General features: G+C 38.6%; 1 protein-coding gene across 1 annotated transcript; it reads left to right on the forward strand.

Annotated features, from left to right (window-relative positions):
• The first annotated feature begins 13945 nt into the window (after positions 1–13945).
• On the forward strand, positions 13946–15528 carry LOC107900144 (uncharacterized). The gene is made up of 3 exons (XM_016825844.2): positions 13946–14158; positions 14651–15073; positions 15433–15528. Exons 1-3 carry the CDS (start codon positions 13946–13948, stop codon positions 15526–15528), a joined length of 732 nt encoding a protein of 243 aa, XP_016681333.2.
• The last annotated feature ends 1290 nt before the right edge of the window (positions 15529–16818 follow it).

Genomic DNA, 16818 nt, shown 5'->3' on the forward strand with positions numbered 1-16818 from the left:
TTTATTTTTATTTTTATCATTTTTTACCACATGTCATGTTGTGATTGTGACATGTGATGACTTTAACTAAAAAATAGGGGCGGTTAGCTTTAACAGTTAACCGTTAATGTTAATAGTCAAAGGGCATTTTTTTTATGCATTTTGACATTTGAGTGCAAAAAGAAGCAGGGACTTAGTTACTCTTTTGAAAAAAATTTTGAGGGTCTTTTTTATGCATTTTGACAATTTAAGTACCCTTAAGTCTATTTTAATTGATGATGAAATATTATAATAATATGATTTTTTGTGATTTTTTTGAAGTTACATATACAGTGGGAAGCACTACTTGTAGCATATGAATTAAATGTAAATGTTTTTGTTTACAGGTATAATTGTAAAAAATACCCTCAACGTTTATAGGATTTTAGGTTTGAGCCCTTAACCTTTTTTTCTGGATTGACACCTCAACATTACGATTTTTTTTCAAAATTCAACCCAATTATAACAGTAAATGTTAGTTGACCGTCAATCAAACCGTAGGTCAACGAAATAGCCTATGTGGCGTGCCACATAAGCACGATGTCATAGATGATGTCATTTATAAAAAAATTCTTTCACATTTTTTTTCATTTTGTTTCCATTGTCGTCGTTGTGCACAACCATCAATCGATCAGATTTTCACATTAGTTTTTTATTATTATAGTGTTTGAAAGAGGAAAACCATAGTCATAGATTTCTAATCCTTATTTTCCTCTCTTTTTTATGTTAGATCTAGTAGTAGCTAAGTCGATTTCCTATTGTTTTCGTTTTGGGTTCTCTTAAGAAGGCAAAACGATAGAGAGGAGGCTTTTGTTGAGCATTGTTTTCTCATTATTGGAGGTTTCAGTTATGTTTTGGAAGAGTTAAGGGAGGTTGATTAGTGGTTTTATGCTGGCAAAGTTTGATTTGGCTTTGGTATTTCCATGTTGGACTATAGAAGAACAAGCTATACTTGAAAACGGGTGAAAACAGTGAGTCCTCTTTTTTCTTTTTCTTTATTTTTTTGGTTGCATAGAATTTTGGGTGTTTGATGAAATTGTCTTTTGTAAATAGGCATAATTGTCGAAAATATTAGACCTTTACGCCACAATGATTTACAAGGACGTCGTTGAAGAATATGAAGATGACTCCTCACTCATTCCTCTCCTCAAACATCTTCTTAAAGACTTTGGTGGCGATCCTACACACTTTGACAATGATGACGATGCCGGAGATTTTGAGACCGTGATTGTGAAATCCGATCACGGACGTAACGCTCATGATTAATCGTTGTATTTGTTTAAGCCTCTGGTTGCGGCTGTGGTAAGCCTGATGAGGGCTATAAGAGATGGACTGGACGTTAATGATGATGAGGAGGAGGATGGAGAAGGTTTTGAGACATTTGTGGTGAGATCGACAGTGAGAAGTGCGAGGGAAGGGAGCGGTGGTGAAGGTTGGGACGTGTGGAGAGAAATGGAAACGGCTAAAGATTTCTTGGAGTTGGAGATGTGCTGATGTCAAAGTTGGAATCTAGTTTCCTTGTTTATGTTAAATTTAACTTTGGTTGCCTTGCCTTGCTTTTGTAGGGTTTGTTTTATTAATGACTAGTATTTTTATTTAAAAATATTTATTCAGTGTTTTTAGCATCGAAATTATTGGTCATCTTAATTTTTTTAAATAATAATGTTAGTAAATTTTAAAATATTTTCGTATTAAAAATGTACTCAAAAGAATTAATGACTTTATTTTTATTTTAGTTCCTCAAATTTCTAGGTTTTGTGCTTTACGGCTTGATAAATTTTTAATTGCTGCCCCAGATATTTTATTGTATCATACTAAGTTTTAACTTATATCATTATTATTAAACATAGATAATATAATTGTAATCACTGAATTTTGTCCGGTCCATTTTTCGTATTTTATTTTTTTATTTTATTTATTTTATATATATATTTAAAAATTTTATTTTTTGGGCTTGCTCTATGCGGGCCTAATGGTTGGGCATGTGGGGGTTGGATAATTGGGTTTTAAGTAATTAGATTTTAAGCTTGTTTGGGCTTTAGCCCATTTTTATTTTTATTTTTATTTTTATTTTTATTTTATTTTTTTGTTTTCAAAATAGTTTTAAATATTAATTAAATAGTAATATTAAAATTTTGAAAAATACAAAAAAATATAAATTACTTTTTGGCCTCTAAACTTTTTCAAATTTACATTTTGACCCCTAACATTTTCTAAAATTTCATCTTAACCCCTAGTATTTTGTAAATTACATTTGGGCCCTAAACTTTATAAAAATAACATTGTGGCCCCATATTTTTCTTAATATTACATTTTTACCCCAGAAACTTTGCACCCGTTACATTTTGGTCCTTCTGGGCATGACAAGACCGCCCCCAATCTGCGTTCTTGCGTGCACCGCCTTCCACGCCTGGCACCCCGAATGCATGGCCTCCCTTCTCCGCTGCCACCTGAAAACAAAGAAGAAGAGGACAAAACAATGAGATTAAAAAGAAGCAAATGAGAGAAAAGGGGGGCAACACACAAAAAAGAGGGAAAAACAGAGAAACAAAAATCAAATAGTAGCCAGCGAAAAAGCCAACCCCGCCGTCGATCCCGCAACCACCATCGTCGCACCGCCACCGTGACACCACCACCACCGTCGCACCTACAAAAACAAACAAAGCAACAAGCAAAGAATATAAAAACAGCAAGCAAAGCAAAAAATAGCAGCTAGAAAGAAAGAAGAGAAGAAAGAAAAAGAGAGAGAGGAAGAGAAGGGAGGCGCGCCGGCCACCACACCACCGTGGGGAGAGAGCGTCGTTGACGGCGCAAAAGGGCTAGGATTCGGCCCCGAAGAAGAAGAAGAAAAAGAAAGGAAAAAAAGAGAAGAAAAAAGAGAGAAGAAAAAGAGAAAGAAAAAAGAAAAAGGAAAAAAGAAAGAAAAAAATATCTTACACTCGGGTCAAACCGACCCAACTGACCCGACCCGCAAAAGTGACCCAACCCAGCATCACCCAACAGGCCGTTCCAGACCCAAGCCCAAAGAGCAGCCTAAAAAAAGCAAAAAAAAAAACACAGTAGCAAAAAGGGAGCAAAGCAGAAAAAATAGAAGCAGGCCACAGCAGGCCTGTCCAGCAACCAGACCCAGCAGGCCCACTTTGTGCAGCCCAGTAGCGCAGCAGGCCACTGCCCAGCCCAACAACAGTTGACCCAGCAGACCAGCAGCAGATTCGACCCAACTGACTGTCCAGCAGGCCTAGGCCCAACCCCCAGCAAAAAAAAAAGAGAAAGAAAAAAAGGAAAAAAGAAAAGGGCCCACAACTTTGGGCTTTTGGTAATTTCTTAATCTTTTTTAATTTAATCGATTGATGTAAATATTGTTTCATTTAAATTAAATTAGTATTTTAAAAATAGTTTTTTAGAAATATTATTATGATTTTATTTGCATGTTTAAAATAAATAAATAAATAAATCATTTTAACGCATAAGGCAACGAACCGGTTTAGAATCGAGCCGTTGATTTCATCGCTATGTTGGGTGAATATCGATGGCTCGTGTTAAATACGAGACGCCCTTCTAAAAATCGAAAATATTCAAAATTCATCGTACTTTAATAAAATTTCTCGTGTTTTATTAGAATCCCGATTAAATATTAAATCGAATCGATTTGACACTAATTCGACGGTTTCATCTCCATGTAGGGGTGAATATCGTTAATTCGTGTCAAATACGGTACTTTTTTAAAAAAATAAACAATCGTGTTTCAAAAGTTTTCATGTTTTCAAAATTTTCTCGTGTTTCAAAAAAATAATAAAAAAATTTCCCATGTTTCAAAAAATATATTCGTGTTTTTTTAAAAAAACAATTTTCGTGTTTCAAATTTTCGTGTTTTCAAAAATTTCTCGTGTTTCAAAAATTTTCAAATTTTCGTGTTTTCAAAAATTTTCTTCTTTTCAAAAAAAATTATCGTGTTTAAAAATTTTCGCTTTTTCAAAAATTTTCGTATTTTCAAAAATTCCCTGTGTCTCAAAAGCTTCCTTGTTTTTAAAATTTTTCGTGTTTCAAAAATCCTCGTGTTTTCAGCAATTCTAGTGTTTCAAAAAAAAAATTTAAAATTTTTCGTGTTTCAAAAATTTCGGTGCATCATAAATTTTCGTGTTTCAAAAAAAATTCGTGTTTCCAAAGATTCTCGTGTTTCAAAATTTTCATTTTAAAAAATTTTGTGTTTCTAAACTTCTTGTGTTTTAAAAATTTTCGTGTTTTCAAAAAATAATTGTTTCAAAAATCTTCGTGTTTAAAAAAAATTATCGTATTTTAATCGGATCACGATTAAATGTTAATTTGAACTCAGATTTTTGAAATTTAAGACAATGTGCATTTAACGAGATACCAATTTTGGGCGTCGCGTGGGTGCTAATACCTTCCTCGCGCGTAACCGACTCCCGAACCCTAATTTTCTTTGGATTTTAACGTAGACCTAAAATTACCTCTTTTTTAGAAAAGTTTTAAAAAAAATTTTTCTTCTAAAAAGAGAATTTTATTAGGTGTCCGATCACACCTACAAAAAAGATCGGTGGCGACTCCTTTTTTAAATAAAATCAAAACTCCATTTTCAAATTTTCAATAATCACTTCGACTAGCGCCCGTGCAAATATTTTTAGGTCGCTACAGCTGGCGACTCCACTGGGGAACTATTTTTGAGAGTCGAGTCTGATGTTAAACGCGTGTTGTCAAAATTTTCAAATTTTCTTGTTCAAATTAATTTTTAATCGTGATCCTTGAATTCTATTTAAAAAAAATTCATGCATCTGCATCCAATTTTCAAATTAATATTTTTCTAACTCATTTTATTGTTCTGCTCTTTTTCAGCTTTAAGTTTTACGGTTTTTTTTAGTTTATTTTTTTTAGTAAGATTAAAAAAATAAAAAAAAGGTTTGTGAGTTTCTTCCCACACACCGTGCTCTTGCATTCTTGCATAACATGAGCTCTCTATCCGGGCTTCGTCCGTTTAAGTGGAAGTAAATGCTACGCCTTCGTGAGTTAACTCGTCCCTCCGCACAAGCTAGTGAATTACTTTCGGGTTACATATGACTTATGCTTTCGTGAGTTAACTTGTCCCTCTGCATAGGCATAAGTAAATGTAATCCCTCGAATTGAGCTCGCAAGCCCATGACGGGCAATAACCGAGGCTCCGTACTAACCTTAGTAGGTGACAGTATGGACAATTTGAGTACCTTTCTAGAACCAAAACCACATATAGTGAACCGTACGAGCCACCTAATTAGAGCCATGCCGAACCTCTGTCCGTTGAATAGTCACCAAAATAAGTACATGGGAGAAACGCTTCTTACCTTGTATTTCTTTTACATTTACATTTATTTGCGATCGAATCGGGTCTGTTTAATAAATTGGGTCGGGTAAATTGATGAGCATGTGGGGTAATTTTATTTTGTAAAGCATGAAGAAGTAAAAAAATAGGTCGATTTGTTAGATTTTTCATAGTTCTTCTTTGTTTATATATGTCATGATTACTAACTAAGTTTATTTGTTCTTCATTTTATTTTTCATCATGCATCATAGACATCTCATTAGGAAGGTGTTGATTAGAGATTGGTTGCCAAAAACAGGTTTCTGATGGAGGAGTCAATTACACGAGTAACCGAGAAAAATGCTGTAGTCCGAGATTGGTCTTTGCGGACTCAAAAAGCGAAAGGGGGTAGTTTGAAGGAAGGATACACCTCTGATCTTCCCGAGCGTGTGACCTTGAATGTGCGTCAGAATGATCTTGAAGACTTAACAAAGATTTGGAAACAGTGGGACTCAGATACTAGAGCCATCTTCACTGAAAAGTATGGAGATATAGCTCACTTGATAGTAATCAGTGTGAACGAGCAGTTGATCCAAGCCATGGTTCGATTCTGGGACCCAGCCTATCAGTGTTTCACTTTCAATCAGGAAGACATGACTCCGACCATAGAAGAGTATGCCGCTTTGCTTCACATTGACAATGTACAATTCAACAAGATATATGTGAAGGAGCCTAAACCAATGACCTTCAAGAAAAAGCTAATGAAGTTGACGGGGATGACTGATACATGAGCTGAAAAACAAATAAAGAAGAAGAATGAAGTCAGTTGTGTTCTGTGGTTTTCTCTTCGAGAGTTAGTTCAGAATCATCCAGATACTTTGAGAAGGATAGATCTGTTAGCCTTGGCTATTTACGGACTAGCCATCTTCCCAAAGGTTCTCGGACACATTGAAGTCGCGGTAGTAGATTTCTTTGAAAAGTTAAGGCAAGGAATCAACCCCGTCCCAACCATATTGGTCGAGACTTTTAGATCCCTAAATGCTTGTAGGAAAAAAGGGAAAGGACGTTTTATCGGATGCGCTCAGTTACTTAATGTTTGGATTTTTAGCCACTTTAGAAAGTGGAGCGCAAACATTTCCATATGTTCTCAAAAACATTTGCTCCGTTAGAAGCACACCTTGAAAAGGATTGGCCGAGGGATGTCACTGAACAACACGGGGTCTCGGTTTTTCAGAACCTCTGTGCTGAAGATATAACTTGGAGAGCACCTTGGATTCGTCCCTCTGTCTTGTTATACAAGTGTGAGAACCAAGACTGGGTGCCTTTGTTAGGATTATGGGGAGGAGTTGGATATGCTCCACTGATGGTTCAGAGATAGTTCACTTCGCGACAGTTTGTACCAGTTACTGATGGATTGGCACAATCAGAGTTTGCCTTTATGGGTGAGGGTTACATGAAAAAGGTGCGAGATACTACGAATTCTTAGAGGAAAATCTACCTAATAGAACTAGCTCTCTATGTTGGTACTGTCACTGTAGATTATGACATATGGAGGCAATGACGAGTGAAGAGTCAATTAAACCCGTCGATTGACGTTGCTCACCAGAACCCATTCTCAGAGGAAGTACCATCCGAGCTAGAAATTGCAAGACATGAATTTGAACGTGAAAAAGTCAAACTGTTGCGAGATATTAGTTCTCTCCAGGAGGAAAACTACCAGCTGAAGATTGATGTCGAAATTGAAAAATCTAGAACCGAGAAAGTCCAAAAAGAAGTTGAAGTTACGAGAAAGGATTTAAGGAACCTTCAGTTAGAAAACAAGAAATTAAGAGGCACTATAAGAAATAGTGGATTGGGCAAATCATCAGTAGAATGGAAGGAGGAACTAAGTAATATCAAAGGTGGGATGGAATTCTGGAAAGCCAAAGTGAAGAAAGAAGAGGAAAGAGCTGCACGTACTATAATAGAGTTGAGGAAGAAGAATGTTGAATACGAAACTGTGTCTGCAGAACTAACAGCTAGTCAGTCTGAGCATCAAGAGCTAAAAGGAAAAATTCGAAGTCTAGAAAGTACACTGCAAGCTCATCAGTGACATTTGGATGACCTCCTGAGAGCTTTAGAAGAGAAGAATAGTTAGCATGACAGAGACATTCACACCTATGAAAGAGCCCTCCAAGAAAAGGATATGCATCTTGGCAGTTTGATCAATGAAATTCGTAAGGCGGCTGCGCATGTAGTACAATTATCAGATGAAGCGGAAGTTCTCAGTTGCCAATACCCTCCTAGCCATAGATCAAGCATATCAGACTTCCTAGAACGTATAAAGAAACAAGGCGATGTGGCTAAGAAGTTTGTGTAACTGACTAATATGGCAAAATTTTTTGTAACAGACTCTTTTGATAAATGAAACGCCCAAGTATGGGGCCATTTTGGAATCAACACCTATCTTTGCATATTTATGCATGATTAACATTCATTAGTTACTCATTCATTTATTCATTGCATGCTCATATCACCCTAATCATTCGCTAAGGTTAAAACCATCTAATCCACAGTTACTACACTACGAGTCTGAAATCACGTCACTCTTATAGGACGCGCTTAAGAGCTAGAGCTATGGATGTCAAACTCAATGAAAGGATGGAAAGGATGGAAAGAACCCAAAGAGAGTTGCAGGAGCAACTGGCCAAGTCGCAGCAAGAGGCGAGAGATTTGATGGTGAGATCTCGAGAGGAATCGCTCGAGCAAAAGGATCAAATGGCCAAAATGATGGAAATGATGACGGCTTTGGTCAAAGGAAAGTGACCTATGCAGAGCCCTAATATCGTAGAACAGCCTCAGTCAAGAGCTAATCAAGATCCACTTTATCCCTCGGGATTTACTCCACCTCATGTCCACGCAATGCAAAGAGGATACCCCCAAAGAGAACCTACAGGCCTGGAACAACATCCTATTCCATCTGCTCATTTAGGACAAGGAATGTTTGTATCGAACCCTGGGGCTAATCCTTCAGATCCAATTATTCCAGACCTAGATGATCATGTAGAAGTAGCAAGGCTGAGAATTGATGACAATAACGCTCAGGATAAGTATAGGATCTTGGAAGAGAGGATCAAGGCAGTAGAGGGTGCCGAAGTTTTCTCTACTTTGAGTGCTAAAGAACTCAGTTTGGTACCTGATCTGGTCCTACCCCTAAAATTTAAGGCACCTGATTTTGAGAAGTATGACGGAACAAGATGTCCAAAGGCGCATCTGATCATGTTTTGCCGAAAGATGACTGGTTATGTAAATGATGATAAATTGTTGGTACATTACTTTCAAGATAGTTTGGTTGGCTCAGCTCTTCGATGGTATAATCAGCTCAATAGAGAGAGAATCTGATCATGGAAGGATTTGGCATCAGCATTCTGTGAGCAATATAGGCACGTATCGAATATGGTGCCTGATCAACTAACTTTACAAATGATGGAAAAGAAACCGACAGAGACTTTTCGGTAATATGCACAAAGATGGAGGGATATCTCTGCTCAGGTGGAGCCCCCGTTAACTAAGACAGAGATAACGGTCCTCTTCATCAATACTCTGAAAGCACCGTTTTATGATAAATTGGTAGGAAGCGCCACAAAGGACTTTGCGGATATTGTAATATCCGGGGAGCTTATTGAAAACGCCGTCAAGAGTGGGAGAATGAAAGGCCCCGAGAGTTCGAAGAGGGCAGTACCCGCAAAGAAAAAAGAGGCAGAAGCCCATATGGTTGCAACCGAGAGTCAATGTACCCCCAATCCGTATCCCACCCAATCACGACCTCGTTATTGTCCACCTTCAAACTTCTACTTTCCTCCTCAAGGTCCTTACTATCAAACACCTCCCTCTTACCCCGTGTATGCCATGAATAACCAAAGACCATTCACTGTGTTCCTACCAAACACCATGCCTACACAAAGCCAAGCCAAAATTGAACAAAGACCAGTGAAACCCAATCCCGAAAGACCTCAGTTCACACCAATTCCTGTATCATATGGGGAATTATACCCGAAGCTGTTGGAAAAACAATCAATATCCCCATATTACATGGCACCTCTGAAGCCTCCATACCTGAAGTGGTATGATCCTAATGCTAGTTGCATGTATCACGCTGGGAATCAGGGACACTCTACAGAAAACTGCCTTGCTTTTAAAAAGAGGGTTCAAGGTCTTATTGATGCTGGCATTCTGCGATTCGATGGTGTTAGCAATGTGACTGGAAATCCTCTTCCTAACCATATTAGTGGGAATGTAAATGCAGTGGCAAATGAAGACGGTTGGCGGGCCAAAGGTTATGTTGCCGAAGTAAGGACACCTTTGTGGAAGGTATGGGAGATGATGGTTGAAAATGGCTTGCTCTGCCCGTCTAGTAGAATTCTCAAAGAAGAAAGTATACAAGACCAAGGTTTTTGTGATTTCCATGGCATCAAAGGGCATGACATCCAATCTTGCAAGGAATTTAGAAAATTACTTCAGGACATGATGGATAACAATGAGGTCAAAGTCTTTGATAGGGTAGAAGGGGTCGAGGAAGGAGAAATATGTGCCTCTGGTAATCAATTGATGGCTTCCCCTTATAGCGTCGATAGACCTTTGGTGATTTATTACGAGGCAAAGAAGGGAGAAGTTAGTCAAGAAGTTAAACCAAGTTTGATAATTGAAGTACCTACTCATTTCCCTTACAAGGACAATAAGGCAGTACCGTGGAATTATGATGTCAATATCGTTGTACCTGAGGGTAAAAAGTCCAAGGTTGTGAGTGAAGGTGTTAGCGGAGTAGGACACTTTACTCGCAGTGGGAGATGTTATTCTCCCGAGACGATTGAACCAAAGAAGAAAGTTGCTAGCCCGAGCCAGAAAGGAAAAGCACCAATGTATGAGGTTGAGGATGATGTTGAACCCTAGCTTGAGGAAAAAGTTAAAAAGGCTGTGAATGAGGAGGAAGCACATGAGTTCTTAAAGTTTATTAAGCACAGTGAATATAGCGTTGTAGAACAATTAAACAAGCAGTCGGCCCGAATCTCGGTACTGTCTCTATTGTTGAACTCGGAGCCACATCGAAATGCCTTGCTAAAAGTGTTAAATCAAGCTTATGTGGCGAACAATGTATTTGTGGAAAAGCTTGATAGGTGGGCAAATAATCTAAATGCAAATAATTTCATCTCTTTTAGTGATGACGAAATACCACCAAATGGTAAGGGCTCCATTAAAGCATTGCACATCACAACCAATTGCAAGGGCTACATAGTACCAAATGTGCTCATCGACAATGGATGTGCACTCAATGTTATGCCTTTGGCCACGCTTTCTAGGATGCCGGTTGATATGTCCTATTTGAGGCCTTGTCATTCTGTAGTAAGGGCATTTGAAGGGACGCGACGAAAGGTCATGGGAAAGATCGAAATTCCTCTAAAAGTGGGACCATGTGTATACGATATCGAGTTCCAGGTCATGGACATTACGCCTTCCTACAATTGCCTCTTAGGAAGACCTTGGATCCATTCTGCAGGGGCAGTTCCTTCATCTCTCCATCAAAAATTAAAGTTCATCATGGATGGCCGTTTGATTACTGTCGCTGGTGAGGAAGACATCGTCGCATCTATCTCTGCTGATACACCCTACATCGAAATAAGCGAAGATGCTGTAGAATGTTCTTTTCGCTCGTTGGAATTTATTAATGCTGTATTTGTTGCCGAAGAGAATAAGATCCCCATTCCCAAACTGTCGAGGAATACCAAGATGGGAATTAAGCTGACTGTAGGAAAATGAGCTCGAGCGAGGAAAGGCTTGGGAAAATATCAACAAGAGATGGTTAGAGCTTTGAAACCAACGCACCACAAGGGTCGATACGGTTTGGGGTTCAAGCCAGATATACATCAAAGGAGAAAACAATTGCAAAAAGATCGAGAAAGAAGAATTACGAGAGCATTAGGCTGGGAATTAGAATGGGAACCGTCGGCGTATCCTTCTTTGTCAAGAACATTTACATTAGCAGGAGTGATGTACCTAGGGCAGGACAATCCACAAATCACATTACTAATTGAAAGGGGTCTTCAGAATATCATCCTAAATGCTATTGACAATGAGAATGATGAAATTAAGAAGGCTTCAATGATACGCCCTTGTCCTCCTGGATTTGCTTTGAACAACTGGACTGCTCTGGACCTCCTTATAGTTTTTAAGTCCCTTTCAGAGTAATGCCCAATGTTAACCCTTCATTTTGTGTGTCCTTAAACAGTAGGGTTCCTTTTGTAAGAGCTTATGGTTGCTCTTTATCATTTCAATGAACATTAATGAAGATGCATTTTGTTTTATATTGTCATGTTCTTTTCATTTCCATTAACTTCGCGACTACTCCTTCTATTCATATCATTTTCTGACATATGTCTCATATCATCTCATATCATTGTGTGTTGATTCCAATACCTCAATGCTCTTCTATAGCTTTTTCCATTCACCTTTCAGGTGCTCAGATATCAATGGCATGAAGAATCCCGTTATGAATCCTGAAATCAATTTTGAGAAGGCTGTTTGTTTAGGAGAATTCGAAGCTGACGAAAATGTTGAAGATTATGTCTCATCTCCTAACTTACTGAGAATGGTAGAACAAGAAGAGAAACAGATCCTACCCCATCAAGAATCTGTTGAGGTAGTGAACTTGGGGAATGAAGACAAGAAACAAGAAGTGAAGATTGGGACTTCCATTTCAGAAAACACCAAGCTGGATTTGATCGCCTTGCTCCATGAGTACAATGATGTGTTTGCCTGGTCTTATCAGGATATGCCAGGGTTGAACACAGATATTGTGGTCCATAAGCTCCCACTAAAACCAGAATGCAAGCCCGTTCAGTAGAAATTAAGAAGGATGAGACCCGAAATGCTGTTAAAGATAAAAGAAGAAGTCAAGAAACAATTTGACGCTGGCTTCCTACAAGTCTCCAAGTATCCAGAATGGGTAGCTAATGTAGTTCCAGTGCAGAAGAAAGATGGCAAGGTGCGAATGTGCGTAGATTATCGTGATCTGAATCAAGCAAGCCCTAAGAATAACTTTCCTTTACCACACATCGACACTTTGGTGGATAATACGGCAAAGCATTCTCTATTTTCATTCATGGATGGCTTCTCAGGTTATAATCAGATAAAGATGGCTCCCGAGGACATGGAGAAAACTACATTCATAACAATGTGGGGAACCTTCTGCTATAAGGTAATGCCATTCGGATTAAAGAATGCTGGGGCAACATATCAGAGAGCCATGGTGACATTGTTCCATGATATGATGCACAAAGAAATAGAAGTTTATGTCGATGATATGATTGCCAAATCTCGGGAAGAAAAAGAGCATGTTGGAAATCTCAAGAAGTTGTTCAAAAGGCTAAGAAAGTTCTAGTTGAAGCTTAACCCGGCCAAGTGTATGTTTGGGGCTACCTCAGGAAAGCTGCTAGGTTTCATTGTCAGTGAGAGAGGTATCGAGGTTGATCCGGACAAGATAAAAGTTATACAAGAACTGCCTCCCCCGCGCACACAGAAAGAAGTCAGAGAATTTTTAGGAAGGTTGAATTACATTGATCGATTCATTGCTCAACTTACCAATCAATGCGACCCAATTTTTCGAATCCTTCGAAAACATAACCCGGGAGAATGGAACGATGAGTGCCAAGTGGCCTTCGATAAGATAAAACGGTATTTGTCTAATCCTCCCGTGCTAGTACTGCCAACCCCTGAAAAACCATTAATATTGTACCTGACCGTGTTTGAGAACTCAATGGGTTGCGTACTGGGGCAACATGATGAGTCAGGGAGAAAAGAAAAGGCAATTTACTACCTCAGCAAGAAGTTCACAGAATACGAGGCAAAGTATCCTTCAATTGAGAAGTTTTGTTGTGCATTGATTTGGACGGTTCGAAGGCTCAAGCAATACATGCTGTATCACACGACATGGTTAACTTCAAAACTGGACCCAATAAAGTACATGATGGAGTCACCTGCACTCTCAGGAAGAATGGCACGATGGCAGATCCTACTGACTGAGTATGACATTGTATATGTGAGCCAAAAGTCGATAAAGGGAAGCGTAATAGCTGACTTCTTGGCAAGTCGAACAACAGAGGAATACGAACCTTTGAGATTTGATTTCCCAGATGAAGATTTGATGTGCATTTCAGAAAAGAGGGTGAGTCATCAAAAGAGAAGTCGTGGAAGATGAGCTTTGATAGTGCATCAAATGTATTGGGGCATGGGATAGGAGCAGTCTTGGTGTCATTTGAAGGGGACCATTACCTGCTTACTGCCAGATTGAATTTCTTCTGTACAAATAATATAGCCGAATATGAAGCTTGCATCATGGGACTTTGTGCAGCTATCAAGAGGAAAATCAAAATTTTAGAGGTACACGGGGACTCAGCATTAGTCATTTATCAAATTCGTGGAGATTGGGAAGTGAGGGATTCGAAATTAGTCAAATATCGCGATCTCGTTGCAGAATTGGTCAAAGAATTTAAAGAAGTGACTTTTAACTACTTTCCACAAGAAGAGAACCAATTGGCTGACGCTCTGGCCACCCTGGCTTCAATGTTCAAAGCAAACAGAGAAACTGAAATAATGTCTATCCAAATGAGCATATATGAGACCCCCGCACACTGTTTTAGCATTGAGGGGGAGTCAGATGGACGACCATGGTTCCATGATATCCTAGAGTACATCAAGAATCAAAGGTACCCTGAGCAAGCAGACGAGAATGACAAAAGAACAATCAGAAGAATGGCGATTGGGTTTGTTCTTGACAGGGATATTCTATACAAAAGGAAAAGATCAAGTGCTCCTGAGGTGCGTGGACGCTGTTGAAGCTAGAAAGATACTTGAGGAGGTTCATGAAGGAATTTGTGGAACGCATGCTAGTGGTTTCACCATGGCCAGGTAGATTATGAGACTTGGTTATTATTGGCTGACGATGGAAAGGGATTGCATTGACTACGCACGAAAGTGCCACAAATGTCAAATTTATGGCGATAAAATTCATGTAGCTCCGTCGCCCTTTCATGTTATGATTTCTCCGTGGCCATTTCTATCTGGGGCGTGGATGTTATAGAGCCAATTTCCCCGAAAGCTTCCAATGGACATCGATTCATCTTTGTGGTTATAGATTACTTCACAAAATGGGTAGAAACCACTTCGTTTGCTAATGTGACGAAGGCTGCAGTCTGTAGGTTCTTAAAAAAGGAGATCATATGTCGATATGGTCTGCCTGAAAGAATCATTTCAGATAATGCTTTAAATTTGAACAACAAGATGATGAAAGAAGTATGTGAGCAATTTCAGATAAAGCATCATAATTCTTCACCCTATCGCCCGAAGATGAACGGAGCAGTAGAAGCGGCTAATAAGAATATTAAGAGGATTATTGGGAAGATGACTGAGACATATAAAGATTGGCATGAGAAGCTACCATTCGCTTTGTACGCATATCGCACCTCTGTACGGACGTCTACGAGGGCAACCCCTTTTTCTCTGGTTTACGGGATGGAAGTCGTTCTGTCTATCGAAGTAGAGATCCCATCCCTACGCGTCTTGATGGAGACTAGGTCAGAAGAATCAGAGTGGGTTCGAGCTCGATATGATCAGCTAAACCTTATTGAAGGGAAACGCTTGAAGGCAATTTGTCATGGACAGATGTATCAGAAAAGAATGATCACGGCCCATGATAAAAGGGTGCGGCCAAGAGAATTCCGCGAAGGGGAACTGGTACTAAGAAAGATCCTCCCGATACAAAAAGACTTTCGAGGAAAATGGTCGCCAAATTGGGAAGGGCCATACGTTGTAAAGAAGGCATTCTCAGGAGGGGCTTTGATTCTCACTGAGATGGATAGGAAAGAATTACCTAATCCAGTGAATTCAGATGCTGTGAAGAAATATTATGCCTAAAAAACAAAAAAAAACAAAAAAAAAGAAAAAAATCAATATGAAAACCCGAAAAGGGCGTCTTGATAAACAAAAAGATTAGGATGAAAACCCGAAAGCGCGTCCTAATGAAGCGGACTCAGGCTTGTAAGAGCAAAGTGACTTGAACAGGGAGTTGAATGACGAGGTTGCAATATTTGAAGCATTCTCAGAAGCTCGAAATCTTTTACACGAGAAGCTGTGCTCGGAAAAGAACCAGGACGAAGAAACGTGGAGAAGTTCATGCGTTGGATATCTAAAGCATTTGTGGCCATTGGATTCACTTTATTTTCTTTGTGATGCTTTCTTTATTGAACTATTCCTTGTCAATTTTCTTTGTTGCTTTTAAAAATATGAGGTATTTCTTTCATGCCTACTTTGTCATTTTTCATGCATCTCGTGCTTGTTCATTTAAATGATAAATAGTAGGATAACATGTTCTAAACAAAAGGAATGTTGAGCATTACCTGGATGAGAATTTAATAAGTACGCGGGCCCCAAAGCAGAGCAAATTTCAATAGGGGGCAAGAGAGTGATATACGAAGAAATGTGGATTACTCGCAAACCTTGAAGATGAGTACAAAACCTGAGAGAAAGTCAAAGATTGAAGCAATAAATACAGTCCCTCACGAAAAATAGGGCATGTGACAAACAACCCAGAGTGCATAGCATGATTATGTAGGCTTAAAAGCATTTAGAGCGAACATGTGCATACCATAATAACATCATACATGACATATACAGGTATACCAATAGAGCGAGGAATTTTGGGAGAAAGCTGCACAGAATCAATGAAGAAGAAGGCTTTTAGTTTCACCTGATCTTTTTGAAACCCTGTTTCTTTCAAGAATTATATTTTTCAATTTTTGTTTTTCAAAAATCAACTCATAATACGAAAGGTGAGTTAAGCCTCGGGTCACGCTGAGGTATTTTTTAATTTCTGTTTTTTCAAAAATCAACTCATAATACAAGAGGTGAGTTGAGCCTCGGGTCACGCTGAGGTATTTTTAATTTATGTTTTTTTTAAAGTCAACTCATAATACGAGAGGTGAGTTGAGCCTCGGGTCACGCTGAGGTATTTTTAATTTTTGTCCTTTTTTAAATCAACTCATAATACGAGAGGTGAGTTGAGCCTCGGGTCACGCTGAAGTATTTTTAATTTCTGTCTTTTTTTTAAAAAAAAATCAACTCATAATACGAGAGGTGAGTTGAGCCTCGGGTCACGCTGAGGTATTTTTAATTTCTGTCTTTTTTTAAAAAATCAACTCATATTGCGAGAAGTGAGTTGAGCCTCTGGTCACACGTCGAGGTATTTTTCAATTTCTATTCTTCAAAAGTCAAATCATAATCCGAGAGGTGAGTTGAGTTTCGGATCGCATATTGAGCTATTTTCAATTTTGATTTTTCAAAAAATTGGACAATCGAACAAAATTCAGTGTTTTTAAGTCTTTGCTCTATCACTGTTTCCTAGCGATGAGCAAAGAGGGGCAGCTGTAATTACTGAATTTTGTCCGGTCCATTTTTCGTATTTTATTTTATTTATTTTATAT

The sequence above is a fragment of the Gossypium hirsutum genome, chromosome D06 (genome assembly GCF_007990345.1).
Source record: "Gossypium hirsutum isolate 1008001.06 chromosome D06, Gossypium_hirsutum_v2.1, whole genome shotgun sequence".
Lineage (NCBI taxonomy): Eukaryota > Viridiplantae > Streptophyta > Magnoliopsida > Malvales > Malvaceae > Gossypium > Gossypium hirsutum.